Genomic DNA, 19,726 nt, shown 5'->3' with positions numbered 1-19,726 from the left:
AGCTCCAAAAGACCTCTATTTCTATGGATGGAAATATAAGTATATAATATATTAAATGAAAGACTTTGCAGTGGTTGGAGAAAAGACAAACATCTCAGGATACACTGACATTTCCCCAAGGAAAATGTTTTTTCTTCACAGAAAGGGTAAATGATAGAGGTTTTTAGTTAATCTAATTATGAATCATTAATTAATAAACTGGGATACATTATTATTAGTTGTAATTACACAATATGCACATGGAAAGGTATTTAATTTTGTATTTCAATGGACATTTGTTTCTATTCACTGAAAAACATAAGAATACCCACAAGTTCCTGCTTTCAGAAAGGTAGTCAAACAGTGAAGTGCATCCCACTGCAGTCTCTATGATTTTGGGAGCCTTATTTCTTTTCCCTGTTTTCTGGGGTTTATTTCTATTTAATTCATACTCAACAACTTCTTTAAGTCATACTCATCTATCACCCTATACCTTCTAGTTCTTTCCATCACACCACATGATGAAGATGCTTTATGTTCATGAATTCCAAAAGCTTTCTAAATTAGATCAAATTTCAAACAACGCATACATACTTCAAAAAGATGAGGGTAACTTTTTTATGTGGAAATAAAATATATACCAATTTCTCTTAAAAACTAAAATGAAAATTAAAGTCAAGTCATAATATCTTGATTTGCAACAACAGTAACCACAAAACCATTTACTTACTTTTCATTACAAATACGAGATTTTGTGAAAGGGAATCTTTATTTTTTTCTATCGCACCAGCAATTTCATAAGTAACCTATAATAAAATGACATCATTAGTAATGACCAATGCATCTTTTAAAAATCTTACAGCAGTAGAAATGAAGCTATGTTTTTTTCCATTCAAGTTAAAGGCTGGCACCAGGTAGTGTCTTTTGTTCCTTTCTTGGTGGCAACAATACTAACCAGAAGCATTGGTTGTTGAACACCGTGTGTCTCTGCAAGCATACAGAAATTTCATCAGGCCGATTCTAAAACATTTCCACAATGCAAGACTTTGACTCAAAAGTGTAGTGTAGAGCAGAAGTAAGTGACCTAAACATCACCTTCCCTGTAGGATGAGCAAGTCACTCCCAGATCACACAGCTCCTTGTCAAGGGGAAACTGTCCACACTGACCAGGACAAAACACTCATGGAGCAATCTGAGCCTCAGCTACACCCAAGACAAGTTCCAGACATTTACAAGACAAGTTCCAGACATTTATATGTCCTTTGGAGGCAAGTTCAGTCTATAGGTTATGTACAAATCCCATTGACCTTTCTAACAACTACGCACATAAGGATTTTGGATCACGTTAGTTGCCTGATGTCGTAATTTCAAGAGCAGACAGTTGGATTGTCACTCCATCTGTCATCAGACTGCAGGTAAATTCTACATGTGCTGGGCACTCAGAGAAGTGAGCAAAACACAAGGCTCTAGCCAGAGTTCCTGAGGGTACATCCAAACTGAAGAAATATGACCAAGTGGCTGTTTTAACACTGAGCCTGTCCCAGGAGACACTGTATAGAAAAGCAGCACTAAGACAAAAAAGCAGTCACTGAGCCCAGGTTTTTGGGTTTTTTTGGTTTTTCTTTTTACTTTTTATGGGGATGGAAGACAAACAACTAGTTCATTTACAGGCTTTAGATATAAACAGCTCTGGCTTGCATGGTAGTAGAACCAGAAGGGAATTTTTAAGTTAAAGAGGATGAAAATTATAGATTGTAGTACCTCCAACATTAGGCAAGCACTTAACGGGAACTTCTTAGAATAGAGTTTGGGTTTATTTACCTTGGGACCATGTTTCTATCTAAAGCTTTTTTTAAGTTCTTTGTTGGATCTACATCCTAAATGCCTTAGATATTTGGGGAAATTTTATCCTTGCATATTTAGCAAAGCTGTAAATATATAATTAAGATTAGTAATACTAACCAGTGCATTAATTTTGTTTTCCATTGTGTCATTTGACAATTAAGTAATGCTATCTTCCTCACAAAGGAGATTATATGACTTGGGTGTGTATAGTCCGTTATAGTTAGTAATTGTCAAATGAAGTAATTAGTATGGCATCTGACACAGAAAAGGTGTAACAATAGAATTACGTTCTTTTCCATGACAGATGCAATGTTTTGTGATTTTCTAATTGCACCTCCTAAGAACATACAACATAGTTAGCAAACTATTAGAATAATTTAAGTGTACTACTAAATGCTTTTAGTATACTTGAAGTAAATGTTCTACCATACTGGTCCATAAAAGATTATTAACAGAACTTATTCGACAAATCCATAATGCCAGTTCCTAATTGAGTGTCTTAGGCTTTGACTAAATTGGAAGAAGAGAGTTAGTATTGGTGGGAAGAGTAGATAAGTATAGCAGTGGGAGATACTGTATTATGATTAAGTGCCTAGACTGAAACAAGGAAGTTTCAGTACTGGTGCTGGTATAATACATCACCAACTTCTAGAACTATATTCATAAGACATCTCTCGTATCACATAAAATACATGAAAATTAGCAGGATTCCCTTTTATGAAGAAACTGCTAACTCTCTAACAGTTTTCCCATAGACTTGGTAAATTAATTCACTGCCTGAAGTCATGAAAACTGACTCAATGAGGGTTCCATATTCGTTGCCAGTCCCACAAAAGACAGAAAGAAAGAAGTTCTCTTCTAGCTGCCAATTTTGTTAATTTAATCCTGCCCTCATCAGAGATGCCAACGAGCATAGCACTTTGCCTAAAGCACATATATTTCCCTCAGTTTTCTTCCACTGGGTTTCTAAAGTAAACCTGGCCAAAACTCTGCACCGATTGGCGCTCAAAAACAGTGGATAGTTCTTCCGAGGAGACAAAAACCAAACAAACATTGTATAATTCAGACAGAAAATGTGCACTTGCTTAGGTCATGGTTCCAGTATTACGAAACATACTCCTTTTTCTCACTTCTATTTATTGCAGCTGTTTGCTCTATCTTGATTTACATGATGAAATCTTTGGGGTAGACAATATGTAAACCTATGCGTCTGTGTTAACCAAAGGAAATAAGATCTTTAGATACTATCTCAACTACAACTATTTTTATTAAAAAGGAAAATAGTGTGCAGTTCCACACTGCATTTTATTTCATTAAAACAGATTAAAACATGAAAGGGATTGGATTTGCTTTCCTTCTTGATTTAAGTTCAGAAAGGAAGAGAGCTTAACCTAAGCACAGTGGCAGTGGAGCAGGACAAATGTTCATGTAGTCCTGGATATTTAGGGAAAAATATTGAGGAATACTTCCACTCTACCTCCTACCAATTCCCCTCTCAGCTTCCAGGGCTCTGCCCATGGGGAAGCTCTTGACCTGCAGTCTGTGTCTCATCTCTGAGTTTAAGACCTCTTGACTGATGTTTCCTCCTCAAGTCTCTGTTACCATGTCCTGGTTTCAGCTGGGATAAGAGTTAATTTTCTTTCTAGTAGCTGGTATAGTGTTATGTTTTGGGTTCAGTATGAGAAGAATGTTGGTAACTGTGACGGTCTGACAAATTCAATGTCTCAAACATCCGCTAAAAGAGCTTTGGTGGACAAAACAACCTCTGTAAAAATGCTGGAGTTTTGTGAACAGGACAATGTGGACAGAGGAGAGGGCCCCACGGAGGGTGGGAACGCACTTCTCCAAAGCCCCAATTCCTTATCTTCAGTGGCCAGGAGAAGGAACACAATTTATGCCTTCCTGGAGGAAGAAGGCCCCATGGAAGTTGGGACTGTGCTTCTATCTTAAGTGGTCATGCCAGCAGGAAAAGAGAGGCAACTCCACAATGAACACCCCTCCCCAAAGCTCACTAACCGATTCCAGTGAACCCCGGGTGTGGGAACTGCGCATGTTGAGATCATCAACTAACCCACTATAAAAGAGGAGAGAACGAATCCTCAGTGCGCGCCCTCCGGAACTGGATCTCTACGCTGGCTGGACCAACGCTGGACCCAGGACTGGTGAAACCCCTCTCTTCTCTCTTTCTTTCTTTCTCTCACTCTCTTTCCCTCTTTTCCTTCTCTCTTTTCCACAGTCCCTCATCCTTTGAAACATAAACCATTGACCAAGTCTGAGACTAAGAGTGGACCTAGCCGCCCCTGAGCTCCTCTTTGAGAAGGAGTCCAGAAAGCAAGGGGGGTCTGCTCTGAACCTCGTGACTCAACGGGAGGGCTCTCCTTCTGGTACATTTCATGTTCCTTTTTCCATTTCATTTTCCTGTACTTCCCTCCTCTTCTCAAATAGCAGCTTAGTGACATGTAGCAAGGTTCATACTAACAAATTCACGTGTACTTGGACAAAGTTAGCTAGGTTGAATAAATGTTGGTTGTTGTTTGAACTCCCCTGCTGTCGTTTCACCTTAATTCTGACAAAGGAAATCCACGAACCTGAGTCGCTCCAACTTTGGGACGCGACAGTAACACACTGATATTTTCAGTTGTTGCTCACTAGTGTTTAGACCAAGTTAAGGATTTTTCAGCTTCTCATGCCCAGCCAGCAAGAAGGCTGGAGGGGTACAAGAAGTTGGGAGGGGACACAGGTGGGACACCTGCTCAAACTGGCCAACGGGGTATTCCATACCGTGTGACATCATGTCTAGTATATAAACTGGGGGGAGTTGGCCTTGGGGGGGATTGCCGCTCCGGAACTAACTGGGCATCGGTTGGCGAGTGGTGAGCAGTTGTATTGTGCATCACTTGTATAATCCAATCCTTTTATTATTATTATTATTATTGTCATTTTATTATTATTATAATTATTAGTTTCTTCCTTTCTGTTCTACTAAACTATTCTCATCTCAACCCGCGAGTTTTGCTCTTTTTTTTTTTTTTCAGATTCTCTTCCCTATCCCACTGGGTGGGGGGGAAGTGAGCGAGTGGCTGCATGGTGCTTAGCTGGCTGGGGTTAAACCATAACATTCCAGAACTCATTAATATTTTCAGCATCTCAAACTCTGTGGCAAGGAGTTTCACTAGTTGCTAGCTATGTAAAAAGATACTTAATTTTATTTGTTTTGAACCTGTTTTCTGGTCATTTAAGTTGGCATAGCTGGTTTTACCATCATGAGAAGTAGCAGATACAAAGAGGTAAAAAACCAACACCCAGAAAACAGGAGGTTCACACACGAAATGTGCACAGAGCTAAGTTTGGGAATTGTATCAGCTCATATAGTTAAAAGAGAAATTTTTGAGAACATGTCCAAGGAGAATTTCAGTGCACAGATGGTCACTTACAGTTGTTAACTTTCTGCCAGTACTTAAATGTGAGTGACAGCATTTAAGTGCTTGAATGTGCCATTTTTGGGGGGAATCACTGGGCTTCTCACCCTCCAAAAACAATGCTTGCTAAGCAATGGGTGAAGTAAATAATTTCATACAGTCTGTAAAGTCTTATTCTAACAGATAGAAACACTAGCATATTGAAACCAGGAGATATTTAGCAACAACATAGGAGGGTGGGGGGAAGTGTTCTATTATTTTCTCCTGCAAGTGAAAGTCCAAAATCAAGTATACTTAAAGAAAGAAAGAGAGAGAGTGAAAGGGAGAAAAAGCATGACTATCTTGTCTGTGTGAAAAAGAGAATCTTTGTCAAGTAACCTTTATAGGCCTTGGTACAGCTTAGACTAGACTGATTTGATTGTTATGTCTGGGGATTCAGCCTGGGGAAAAAATAGAGAAAATGAAAGCATCCTTATTGATTACTCCATCTCCTTTTGTCTTTTGATTTAGTGGTTCAGTTTCAGAGTCTGCCTGGGATATAAGGCATTTCAGGAAGACTGCCTTGGTGAAGGTGAGCTGACAGCTGAGAGGTATTTTTGAAATGCACATAGCTGAGAAATGGAACCAACACTGATCTGCACTTAAAGGACATAATGTGCACTGGTTTATACAGCAAAGTTAGTCTTTAGGTCCAACTCGTTTATTACAGTACCATAAATCAAAACAGTGGCAAGGCAAAGAGCAACAAGGGGCTTATCTGATTTGTAAATTCCAGTATAAATTTAAACTGCAGAAAGCTTAAATTATGATGACCTATTATTCAGATTACATTAACAATGGGGCAAATAGCTCATTACCTCACACTGGTATGTTAAATACCACTACTAGGTAAAGTTGTGACTTCTGGCATTTTGCTAAGACAACATATATCTGATTTACTTATTGATATGTTAATTCTTCCACTAAATTAAAAAAAGAACTTTCAGTCTTTGAGAAAGTTTGGTGATGGAATGTTACTCACCAAAAATCATGACTAGCAGTACAGCTGACAGTTCAGAGATATAATTCATGTGAAGTCCTTCATTACATTAGAGTCCACAATGTAAATATTAACGTTACCAAAAAAAGCACCTAGAAATTCAGTATTACATATTCTTGGTATAGTTTCAGCTGAAGGTCAGATGCATTGATCAACTGCACCCATAAACCACTTTTCTTCCTCAAGGCAAGCTTGCAGCGTGCAGCATGAAATCAGCCTGCCTCTCCTCTCAGGGTGCTGCCAGGCAGACGGTCCCTGTGAAAAGGAGCTGAGAATAGCCACATTCATGTTAGGCACCAGAAAAAAAGCAATGCCCCAGATGAGCAGAATTTTTCCAGAAGAGATCAGACTGCCAGTGTTCAGGGAAATGTGTTAAACAACCTTCAGATAAAGCCTTCCACTAGGATTTTTTTTCAGTCATACAAAACCTAAATCATTTTTTTCTACCTTCTGCCTGAACAGAACAGATAAGCTTTTTGTCTTATAGCACTCAGATACCAAGACATTAAATAGCTCTTAGAAGAGACTCATGTGTCAAGGCATTGTAGGATTCTGTTCAGCTGCAAAATTAAAACTAAGATAAAATAAAATACTTGATATGATCAAGTGCTAATGTTCACAGTGGCCTTTGCTGAGCATGTGTTCATATAATTATCAACTGTATTATACTGCTCATGCAGAAAAAGACAGTAAAATTCTAGAGAAATGAATAAAAAGTTTTCTTTCTTCCACAGCATCACTCTTGTCACATTTCTGTAATACAATATTCTCCCTCAGCTTTCACTGAAAAATCTCACCCATGTTGATTTCTTCTATGTGCAGAAGCTTACTTGTGCATACTGTTTTCCTCTTTTACTCCACTTTCTTAATTCCAAAACAGTATAGAAAGTAAGAAAAAAATCAAAGGTCTCTCGGAATGATATACATACAGATTTTCTTAAAGCATTGTTTTTGCCAGAAATTCAAGTATGGATTCCAAATTCTTTAGGACTTTTTGTCTTACACATTACTCTGAGCCTTTTCTTCCCATAAGCCTTCTTAGGCTCACTTTGACCTCATGTCTTCTTTTTTTCACTTCCGACCTATTATCTCTACTCTTTTCTCTCAGTACTGCCTTTTCTGGAATGGTCTAAGGCTAATTAGGATTGGGACAACAATACGGTATGTGTAGTCCTAGGAAAAGCTACTGAACACAAAACATAAGGGAATGGGCAATACCTGACAGCGCATGACAATAATCAATCAAGACGACTTGATATTGGAAGGAAAGATAATTTTTCTGTGACTATCCTGACATAAAACATTAAGATATGAACATGTTAGAGGTCTTTAAAACTGTACGGACACATCTGTATCAGCTGTAATTCTCTCATAATATAAAGCTAGAGATATCTGTTTTGTTCACAAAAGGCTGTCTGTCAATCTCAATTAAATATATAGAAGAGGTCTCTTCAGTGAGGCAGTATTTTTAACAGCTGCATTTTCCAGTATAACTGCACTTACAAGCTGCTAAAATAGCTACTGTGTCTGAGTAAAGATATGAACCCAATTCTTTCCGGACTTTGAGCTACATACGTAAACTATTGATGAAAAGGAGCCTAAATTACAAGGGTCTGTATGAGATTCATACCAGGGCAAACATAGAATATCGGCTTTTTTTTGCTCTAAATTACTTGGAGTAGCAGCTGTTTCACACTGGCTGTGAACTACATTGCAGTTACAACTTTTGTTACCCAGAGAAATCAGGACGTCTGCTTTTACCCTCTGTTTAACATAGATCCTGTATTCAGTGGGACCTCCTCCACAACCACATCACCCAAACAGAAATGATTAAGCCTAGAAGTGAAAAATTTCATGTTCAACTACGTGTCACATTTTACTGGTAACTCTTCTTCCACCCTCCGGGTCTGATTCATCTTTCAGTTATGTAAATAATGAGAAGATTTATCAAGTTAAAGGAGTTACAATCAGTGAAAAATTGTGGTGAGTGAGAATAAAATCAAGCCCCCTTGTTTTAAATTTGGGAATCTCTGAAGGTAGCAACGCAGAGAGAGATTGCTTTATACTTCACTTACTTTAGACTCACATAATTGATATCAGACTATTAAAATGGCTCTCAAAACCTGTCAAACGATACTGTTATATGAAATTCTTATTTTTCAGTGCCAATAAAATCTGATGAATTTAAAAGCCTGATCCTTTAACAATTTTCATAAAGCATAAATCACAAATGACTTCTTATAGAAGCTACTAAATGTCGTAATAGCATAATCTAAAGAACAGCACCAGCAGTTTTAAAATCCTATTGTTTTCTTATTCAACTTAGGAAGACATACTAGTCTCAGAATAAACTCAGTGTGTGTCATTATTTTGTACAGTAATGCTATAATCAGATTTTATGTAAATACACATCATAAATCACTGGAAATGTCAACCTATGATAGCTAGGTAACAGTTCCATAAGATAACAAAAATGCAAGTGTCTTTAAGGATTTTGCTCAATCACTGTTGAAGTAAGGAGAGTCAAGCTCTTGCATGGAACTTTTCTGTTTTGCCAGGGCGAAGCATTTTACTGTCATAAGGATGCAAAACCAACCTGACTGGAATAGTTCCTTGGCCAATGTAAATCAAAGGATCTCCACTGACTTCAAAAGAATGTGTCAATTTACATTACTTGGAGAGCTGTCTATTTGTTCATACTTTTAGATTAAATGTCATTGCTATTATTAGGAAAAGGTCAAACCAAGTGTCTGTGTTACAAAAAAAAAAAAAATGTAAACAACCATGGAAGGCTAAAACACACATTAATGAAAAGCATACTCCTTACCACTCACAGCTTAACTTACAGAACTAGGCACCTGAAACTTTGACCTTAACACATCTTCCTACTGAGTGCTTCTTCAGAGAGTAAGACAAACATTTTTATTTTTTTTCATTTTGAAACAATCTGCTTATTATTCTGGTTGTGATTTTAATGCAGCTGCCTTGATGCTGCTTCCACGTCATTTTTTTGGTGTATGGAACCTTTTAGAGCTATTGTGATAAATTTTTATACCTACAACAGAACTCCCTGAAAAAATAATTACCTAACAAGTTATAGAACCGATTTATAAATGAAATTAGATGTGTGTAGTCCACAGTCAGTTCCTAACTCTATCACTTTAAGTCCTAGTAAGTTTCACAGAATCTTCGTTGTGCTGTTATCTAACCACTGCATGCCCGCATTCCTACTGAAAAGTCCCAATAGTGAAGGTATTCAAACCACTTAACTTTGGCAAATAAATTAAGTCTAAGTAGAGGGTCTTATGATGAAAGAATAGCCTCCAGGGAGTTATTCAGAGTATTTAGGTTAGGAATTTAAGCACTGCCCAAATAGTCTTGATCCCTTCCTTAATGACCACATTTCTATCATTGGGCAGAAACAAATTTGCCTGCATCAGAACACTACTCAACACTTCCATAGACTTCATTTCCAAATGAGGAACCACAAAATAGACCCTCCCCCCTTTATATTGCTGTAAAGGACCCTAATCTGGTTAAAGAAGCCTGTGCATGCACATTCCAACCTCTCATCTGTTCTGGAAAGTTCAGGGCATATAATGTTACCTGGAGATATGACAGAGCCAGCAAGCCTTTTTTTGGTGACTTGGAGACAAGTCTTGAACACACCTCTTAACAGTGGAAATTTTGGAAAAATAATAATTAAAAGCAACCACTGTATTGTGCCCATGCAATCTACATTCACGACCTCACTTCAAATACCGTGCTGTGAACAGAGACAAGTGGCAGCATGTCAGATTAAACACAGAAGGACCAATCTATCAGATTATCCCTTTAAACGCACACCTATTTTGCTTGCTTTGGGCTGCAGGTGGTTGTGGAGACAATGTGAAAATGAGGGAGTATCAGAATGCAAAGGGTAAAAGAGGCCTATTTAAACAGAAGTGATTATGCTTTTCCAGTGAACATTGCAGGAGGGGAAATGCAAAACATTCATCCTGTTATACAGCCATATTTAGAGACACTTAGCATGTTCTCAAATTTTGAAGAAAAGAAAGGAAAAAAAAATTTGATTATGATTACTAACCAAAAAACATGGGGTTTCTTTTAGCAGATGCATGCTGGTATCCACAGTATCTACATATATGACACATTATCTACAGGGAACCTATACTGTTCTGGAAAAAAATCTGAAAGCAATGAGACAGCCAAGTAAAACAGCATTAAACATTTACACTGAGGTATCTGCATCACTCCCTTCTTCATGAAGTGCTTACAATGAAGATACAATTTAGGAGCCAGAATTAGGCAGCCCAAACACTGTGTAATATGATACAAAGTACAGATTTTATACACTAGATACTGCATTCAGATTCTAAGTTGTCCTCTGAAAATTCATTACTAGAAAGTGAACTGTTATTTATAGCCAGGAGTTGGAGAAGCCATGCAGAATTTTTTGCTTACTCTTTTTCATTAATTGTGTGTAATCCATCATTCAAACAACTTACCCTCCCAGCATAATGCATAACAGTGAAGGTGGAGCCCTGATCCTTTGGGGCAAGGTTACCATTTCCATCTTTTGTGGAGGAGTATACTGCATTTGTGTCTGATGTATCCAGGAAGGACTGAACGCGTTTAGAAAAACTCTGTTCCACTGACCAAACAGATTGGCTTTCTTCATCCAGCATTGACAAAAAGCCTGATGGTTTCTGAAATGAAAAATAGATTTTTCTCGTTTTATACAGTAGCAATAGATTTTCAGTTGTTCCTTGTAGAGTAATACAGCTTGTAATTTAATAAACAGAAACGTGTATCACCTCAAAGAAAAGGAAAAAATGGTTAAAATATTCCGATAAGTCTCCAAGGCTAGGTACATCAGATAATTCTGCAGGAAATGTAGGGAATACTATTTCAGTTGCCAAAACTAATGATATCTTTTAGGAAACCGATTGGGCTAATTCCTTCTTAGAATTTATACTCCAGAAGCCAGCTCCAGGCACAAAAGGAACTGTCAGGCTTACAACAGAGACTCGTCAGTCCTACAGCTGCATTAAGGACATTGCATGATACACAGATGCTACACATGAATCAGTACAGGCAAGGAGTTTCTGTAACGTCTCCTTCAACCCTGGACTGCCACACATCTCTCTCAGCCCTTGAGCTATGAGGGCAGTTACAACAGCTCGCTCTATGGTCTCTTTGGACCCATAACCTTCTCTACAGATTCATGAATCAGAAAATGCAGGCAAAAGTTTGTACTAGTCTAACATGCAGAGACTGTGTATAAATATATATGGTGTAAAATGGATCCGGAAAATACCTGAAAGAAAAAATCCAAGGCTGCAGTATGGTTACCAGGAGAATACACAGTTTCCATGGCAACTCCCTCTTGTACACATTCTGCTTGCTCTTGTAGGAAAAGTACTTCATTGATGTACTGGTGTATCTTCTCATTGGTCATGTTGACACACAGCTATTGTATAACCAAGAAAAAAACGAGTATTAGAAGTTTACTGCATAATTCATCGGTGTAGGTTTTACTGCATGTCTAATATTGAATTTGATGAAATGTCAATCCACAACATGGTATCTCTTGGTAGACCATAGATTAGCAAGACCTCCGCGAAATTTACATTTTAACAGCTATTAGCATTAAATTGGGAATAAACAGATTTCTGCCTGCACAGTTCATCGTGAATTCCACATAAGAATCATCCAATACCAGCATTGTCAAATACAGTGCAAATTTACACTAATGCCATTGATTGAAGTGAGATGACTATATATAAATTGGTACACTTAATACTCTTCTGCAGTTTATATTCAGGAAGATTACACAGATGCAATGTGCTTTTAGAAAAAATTACTACATATTTGGTTAAGATCCCAACTCTCTGGTTAGTTCAATATTAACAAAGACATTCAAACTCTGCTTCCACATATGATGTCACTGAAGTCTAAAGCAGTCTCTGAAGAACTCATTGTGTTTTGCCCAAATATGTTATAAAACACCTACGGACATTTTACTAGATGCTTCTCTCCATTTTATTGATATTTTAAGGGAAGTCTGGCAAGAAAACGGTCTTCAATAGAATAGTTCAAAGTTTGAAGAGATAATTAATACAAAAGCCTCTCAAATATTTTGACTGCCTTGTAGGAGGTATAGTGCCACTTTTGCAAAATAAATAGTTTAATAGGAACCTGATTTTCAATTAAATGTATTAGCTTATTTGGGACCTTTTGTATTTTATTCAAAACTCACGATCTCCAAAAAGTAAATATTTATATAATTTTGTAGAATAAATGTTTTAACTATTTTGTTTATATTAAAGTGGAAAATTTAGTGGAATATTCTAAAATGTCCTCCAATGCTATACTACCTATCACTAAGAAATTAAGAAAACAGAAACTCCTAAAATGGTGGAAGAACCCTTTATATGAGGAATGATGCAAGGAATGCTTGCATGCAGTCTCTTTTCAGACTAAACTACTCACATACTTGTTTTCGCCATAAACTGTATCTTCCATGAATGAAGTGTGTAAAAGTAAGTCCATCAGCAAGTCATGTTAAAAAATATGAAATATTTAGATCAAAACTACATGGCTTAACATCCAGATGAGGGAAAAGAACCCAAGTAATGTTTAACAGTTGCCTGAATTTTCCATTAACACCTCATGCTATTACAGTCAACTTGCACTTGCTATACACTGAAATAGACTAGTATGAATAACAGTATGAAGAAATAAAACAAAACCCCATTTGATAACCAAATGTATGCTATTAACTGTCTTTACAAATGCTTGATAATGCAGACAAAAGACAGCCTCAAGTAAATCCACTGTTTTTTAAAAGTAGGATTTCTAAAGATTCAGGTTGTTATTTTATTAACAATGAAAGTATACAACTGACTTACACTACCTACTTCTTTTCTGGAAAAAGACAGCTTTTTAAACTTTGTGGCAGGCAAAATGTGCTTTACTGATCACTTTTCCAATTCCAATTACAAGATCTTTTCAGAAGCTTCGTAAGATCATTTTAGAAGACAGACATAACATTACATTTCACAGGGTATGTAAAAGCTTAAAATGATGCATGCTGTGTATATCTTTATTTGCAAATGAGTTATTTAGAGAACCATGTTGTTTAACTTTACACAGGTTATATTTTACCATAAGAAAAGTTGACAAAATCACTATAAACTCAAGCTTTTGTTTTATCATCTGCCAATCTCCTAAAATACGTAAAACCAATACATGTACTCGAGGACCTGGCTGTGCAACATATTAAACTATTCAAGAAGAATTAAAAAGATCTGATAAATAGCACTGGTTTTAACTGCCAAAACTAAAAGGTGTATTATTTTGTTAAAACTCATACATAACAAGCTGGGCTGGTAAAGAAAAAAAAAAATTATAAATTCCACTGATCAGTATATTACGGCATACACTGGTGTGCCTTTTAGTAATATAAGGAACGCTGTCATTCACATCGGCAGATTTGCCATAATGACAGTAAAGTTATGCAAACCAGACCAGAAAGCAAGCTCAAGCGCTTATACACACTGCAAGCTGCTCCAAAGCTGCACTCTCTAGCAGTGGCTGTGAGTAACAGCTCTGCAGAACGTGAACCAGCAGACCAGCCACGGGCTGCTGAAAAGCAAGACATTCTGACCGTATCTTTCTCCATTTCAATGTTTTATACAACCTGCTGGGAAAAAGTAATAATGTTCAAGAGCTTGACACAGGTTGGCATAATAATTAAAACAGCTGAAATGTAGGAATCAGATGAAAATGAACTAAACTAGCTTTGCTATCACAACTTTTTTCGCTCCACGTCATATGAAGTATTATATAAAACAATGACATATTTTCTGTCCAAAGATACGAAAAGTTCAGAAAACTACATTTTTTAAGCATGTATTTAATTGTACCCATGAATATTAGGTGGAAATACAATAGTAATAAAAGAAAATACAATGAAATTTTTGCCTAAAACAAATGTTGTTGGAATACCTTTAAGCATTGTGTATTTGCTTTACCTTGCAGCATTACTCGACATTACCTATGGTGGTACTTCTCATTAACCATTGTTAAACTGTTCTTTACATGCCTCTTACCGGCTCCATTGCACATCTCTTCTGTAAGAAATCTTCCTATCTGTCTTCCTTTCTAATACTAACTCACTATTATGTCTTAGTTAAAACAAATACACCATCTATTTGTCCAAGTCTTCATTAAAAAGTAGAAGAAAAAAAAATGTATTGTTCAAACATTTAAACAAACAACTTGAAGTATCATCCAAATTGTAGAATTTGGAAAATAATATAGTGGCATTTGGTAAAAGGAATAAGTATTCATCACATTAGAGACAGAAAGCACTTTTGACTAATAAAATTTTCCTGCTCTTCACTTTATATAAATAACTATTTGAAAAAGCATAGCCAAAAAAAGGAAATTTGTGAAAAGAAAACTTGGTGACAATCAGTGAGGGAACGATGGATGTGAACACCCTTTGGAAAGCTCATTTATATCCTGTGGTCATGCAGAAGGATTAGCTCTCTCAAGGGATGTGTATTGAGAGCATGGAGTAAAGCTCACAGCTGTCACATCAACACATCTATCAAGTCGTATGTTATGGGCCAAGATGATGAAGCTACAACGCCAAGTTTAATTTGCAAGGATGTGCTCTAGCATTTCTCAAAAATGTAATTCTAAGACAGTGGAAGGCAGAATCATCTTCCATTTACTGAGGTTGGACTCAGAAAATATTTTTAAACCTAAGGTTGATGGATCACCTCTTTCTCAGAACTATCTTGATCACTGTTTCCCCTTGTACCTGCTACCCAAACATTTCCACATCCTTTTCTTTATGTAGAGTACCAATCAGAATATTTTTAATAAATGTGTAACAAAACCAGAACCCATTACATTTCTTCCTTTGCTTTTTAGGGGCAATAGGACCTAATACAGATTTCTTGTTTTCCATGTAGCTCCAACAAATTCAAACATAGCCCTTCTGCCTCTCTGTCAGAAGAACTTTATTTCACTGGGAGTTCATGTTGTCTCTGGGGTCAGTTGCCATTAGCTGATCTATGTTCCTCAAATAGACTGAAACAGAACCCAGTGCTATATTAAAATTTTATTATGGGTAGCTGTCATCTGAAAAGCCTTCCACAAAGGAGGGTCCGAAAAGCCCCTCCAAAAGGGACACAATTTCAATACAAAGTGGAATAGTCCCTCAGCTGATTTTGTACATATAAAAGTATTAAACAAACAGGCATGGTAACAACAGTCTTTCCTTGAAAGAATTTGGAATTAAAGATACTGAAATAGTTCCAAATTATTTTTTCACTCGTACTGCTGACTGTAAGATAAAAAAGGGTGCTGCTGTGGAAAAGTGAGATAACAGTTAATAAATGTCCTTGTGCAGCATTTCACCAATCAATCACAAACTGAATCTAGCTGGGAATCTCAATTTTAGATAAATTATTTTATTTTTGGCCACAAAGTGTCTACCATAAAAGAATAAACTAAAAATAAACATTTGAACATCAGGTACCTGATAAGCCAACTTCAAAACTGAGTAACACTGGTTTTCCAGTGGCTGACTGGAATACCGGACGGACAATAGCGTCCTGCACAAATGGAAAAAGATGTGTGCGGGCTGCAAATAAGATCCAAGGGACTGAGAAGGAACAGGGATACACCATGACAAGAGTCTAAGACCCACAGGAACTGGGTAGAGGAACAAATTAAAACATAGGGTCGCTGGGTCCCTGAGGGGAGGAATAGGCTTTTCCAGCCTGGCTCAGCTTTCCCTGGGACCCCCACCCAGCCCCTGCCCATGGGCCCAGTCCCAGCAGACACCATGGCAGCGACAGCTTCCAGCCCCATCTCCAGCTGCTCCTGAGAGGACCCCAGCCCCGGCTCGCTGCTTGCCATGTCAGGGCTGTCAACGGGCACCATTACTGGCCCTGGTTCTGCCCACTGTCCTCAGGCCCTGCAGGATGGTGCCGGTGTGGGAGGGCACGGCCAGCACTCGGGTCCTCCCAGTGCCCGGCTCCCTGATGCCAAGGATCGGCTGGATCTGGCTGCTCCACAACAAGGATATGAAAACCCTCCTGTGCATGGAGGCTAGCAAAACTCTGACTTTAGGATATCATGTTATTTTTCCCTGTTAAAGGCTGAATTAAGCTAGTAAAGCACTGTCCCTCATCCTGCGGGGAGTAAGTAATGCCCCAGCACTGAGAACTGCAGCGGGAGGTTCTGCATCCAAGTCCCTGCCTAGTATCAGAGCTCGGTGTGCACCAGCACAGGCTAGTAGAGACAAGCAGGACCATCCATCTGTACTCTGGACAGGCAACAGTGAAGAAGGCCGATTTCTTCTGCATAAAATAAAATACTGGAATGCTTTTTCAGACTGTCCAAATGCAGACACTTGTGTGCGTGACCTCCCATCTGCTATCACGGAGACTGCAATGACTGTAGAAAAGTTAAGTCGTGTAACTTTTATCTATTTGTAGCTATCCATCCACAAAACAGGCAACACGAGCTTATATTTGGATAGCTAGAAGTGGTCTCATGGCTGAGGCAATGCAATTTAATACAAAATATTCTGTTATGACTGTTTTGGCTAGGAAAGATCAGATGACAAAATTAAACAAAGCCTCAGCAGGATTAACTAAAGAAATAACACGCTGTGAAGTTAAAACCTACCACACCTAATCATAAAAGTAGGTGAAAACTCCTGTGAGCCCAGCTGGGTTGTACAAGCTCTTCTGCTTCACCATAGTGACTCTGAAGTCCGGAGTGGGGCAGGCAATGCTCTCTGCTCTCGGAGCCAGCTGGCTCCTGTAGCCAGAGATGTGCTGCACAGAGCTGCCATGGGGGCCATGCCTCTCCCAACACTCTACTGCATCACATGGATAATGCACATGTACTTTAATGGGTACAGAGTTGAATGGGAGTCAAGAAACACTTGCCTGTTTCCATGACCTGTGAAACTAATTCAGATAAATTACTTGTACTTCCCATAAAAAGGAGGTTATGATATATAATTTCTTCTGCAAAACTCAAGAGTTCTACAAAGGCAAAATACCATGCAAAACCTGAACACATTATTTAGCAAGAACTAAATATTTTTTTCAGTTTACCACTTGAATTAGACATCAGAGAGGAAAGACTCTACTAGAGTCCATTTTGTTTAACTGCATTATTGGTCTTTATGATGCCTCCACAACTACAGACCTCTGTCTCTGTAGAAAGACCTGACTTTCTGCAGGGGGAAGAAATGCAACTCTTGCTACTCTAAGGTCTGGTTTTTCTGCTATAATACAATTTACTTAGAAACAATTAGGTGAAAATGGTACAGGCAGCTTTATCAGCCTTCCCTCCTGCTTATCACTTGTTAGGTTCATTGGCCATGAGTTCTTTCCATTTGTGTGCATGCTCTTGTGGTCAAAGAATATATTAGCATAAAGGTATAAAGAAGATCACAGCATTCCTTGACTGCACTATTTAGAGTTGTGCTGTGAGTAAGATCTAACCTAGTTTTAAACTCTATCGGAAGAGAAGCAGACATTTTCTGCTTTTAAAGGAGTGCAGATTAAGCTGTAAACAAATATAGACCCTCTCAAAAAAGGAAACCTAAGAAAACATTGAAAACTGCCATTGCTATTTTTGGTAGAGCACTCCTATTTCTTGAAATGATCACAAAATGAAGGACATTTCTGTGTAGAACAGGAAAAACAAATGTGTGCTCACTTCTGACCATGTTCCAGGGTGGCTGTATACAAAGCGGTTCTGGCACAGCAGGAAAATGCTGTTCCCAAGCCAATGAACACTGCTAGGAACTGATTGTAAATTGTAACTGGGGTGAGCTAAAAGTGTACTGTAGTGATTTACCTTAGCTCAGCTGATGAGCAGTAGCTCACTGAGGCCTGGTAATTCGGAAGCTTTCAGCCTTTATTGAACAATGACTTCCTCAGACTGTGGCTTCTAAAAACACTGTCCCATCTTTCAGCTTTTTCATATCAAAAATCACAACTCCGCTCACTATCACTTACTCCATACACTTATTTACTGGTATTTTGGAATTACATGTCCTATTTTTGCTATTATAATGTATCACACATCTATACTATAAAATGAAGGCTTACCAATGCTTACCAAGTACAAGGAAAACTGAACATTTGATTAATACTGGTTTTAACTTCTAATGCTGCCTTCTTTGTAACCGTCTATGAAACTTTTCTCCTAGCATGCTGCCAGTCACATCATTTTGCCTGCAGAAGTTACCAGATTCTTGGTGTAGACATAATTAACCTTATCTAGTTCTTTTACATCTATTGTCCTATGCATTGTTCATGAACCATTCCTAGACCAATTCTTCGTTTCCCTTTGACATTTCAATGCTCTAATGCCTTATTGTTCCAATACACTCACTGGAGTGGACAAGTTTCTACCTGGTGTATCCAGCTCTCTCTTCCTGAACCATCTTCAAATACAGCCTATTAAAATGAACTGCTTAAATTGATGTGTGATTTAGTATCATATTGCTCTCTTAATTATGATACTAAACTGTCTATCAACTGTCCTGATTTGAAGGATTCATGCAGCTGCTTGGAATGCCCCCAGATATGGGCAATCAGGAGATTTTAATCTTTCCTGAAAACAGATGGTTTGGGGTTTTTTTTTTCCAAGAAAGCAGGCAAATGGGATTCACAAAGAATGCCTTGTCTTACACTAATTTGAAACAAAAGATTCATTTTCCCCAAATTACTTTTGTAACACCATTTCAAAATATGTTAATCTAAATGTGATGAAAAAGTATTTTTATGGCTCCTCCGCTGTTTGGCTATAACATTTAATGTTAACGTTCTGCAATCACAAGCTTTGACACTGGGCATGTTTGCAGACATGATGCAATGTTTTGCATGAGGACCCTATCTGGGCTAACAAGCCTGTTTACCTTCACGGTTAACAAGCCCAGCAGAATACTGAACTAGGCGAGACTGCTAGAAAGCTCCAGCTTTTGAGTGTAGACTGTTTTGGGTATGTCTGCATGATTACACTGTGATGCAGGGATACAAACTGTTTCTCTTCACTGAAACTGCAACCTATCACTTCAGGAATGAGATGTGTTAATCATATTATAGAGTCCATATAAAAATGAACCCTGTAATTCCCTCACCTCTATTCTATCTTTTCAGGAATGCAGTTCAGTAGTTTCTGAGGTAACTACTCAGAGTATCACTCAGTACTACTCAACAAAATGCATTCAGTCCAGGTGGGGGGACAGTGTCTCTTGAAATACATTTATTTAAAAAAAATAAAATAAAAATGCGAAGTTGACTTTGAAATTACCATGTTTGCTAATGCAGATATCATGAAATAAATTGCTTTTTTACTCATTTTCTTTAAATCTCCTACTTTCTCTTCAAAT

General features: G+C 37.9%; 1 protein-coding gene across 5 annotated transcripts in view; it reads right to left on the bottom strand.

The window, feature by feature from the left end:
- The window catches only part of MYO16 (myosin XVI), a 385,302-nt gene that overhangs the window by 93,721 nt on the left and 271,855 nt on the right, over positions 1-19,726 (bottom strand). For all 5 annotated transcript variants that reach the window (XM_049834474.1, XM_049834472.1, XM_049834470.1 and 2 more), the window contains exons 22-24: positions 11,603-11,755; positions 10,791-10,991; positions 710-785 (exon numbers count right to left, since the gene is read on the bottom strand). In XM_049834474.1, coding sequence (XP_049690431.1) covers positions 710-785; positions 10,791-10,991; positions 11,603-11,755 — 430 coding nt within the window. The remainder of the gene's footprint in view (positions 1-709; positions 786-10,790; positions 10,992-11,602; positions 11,756-19,726) is intronic.

This window comes from Accipiter gentilis, chromosome 31 (genome assembly GCF_929443795.1).
Source record: "Accipiter gentilis chromosome 31, bAccGen1.1, whole genome shotgun sequence".
Lineage (NCBI taxonomy): Eukaryota > Metazoa > Chordata > Aves > Accipitriformes > Accipitridae > Astur > Astur gentilis.
The sequence above is the reverse complement of the archived record's forward strand: the minus strand, read 5'-3'. Positions and strand labels throughout refer to the sequence as shown.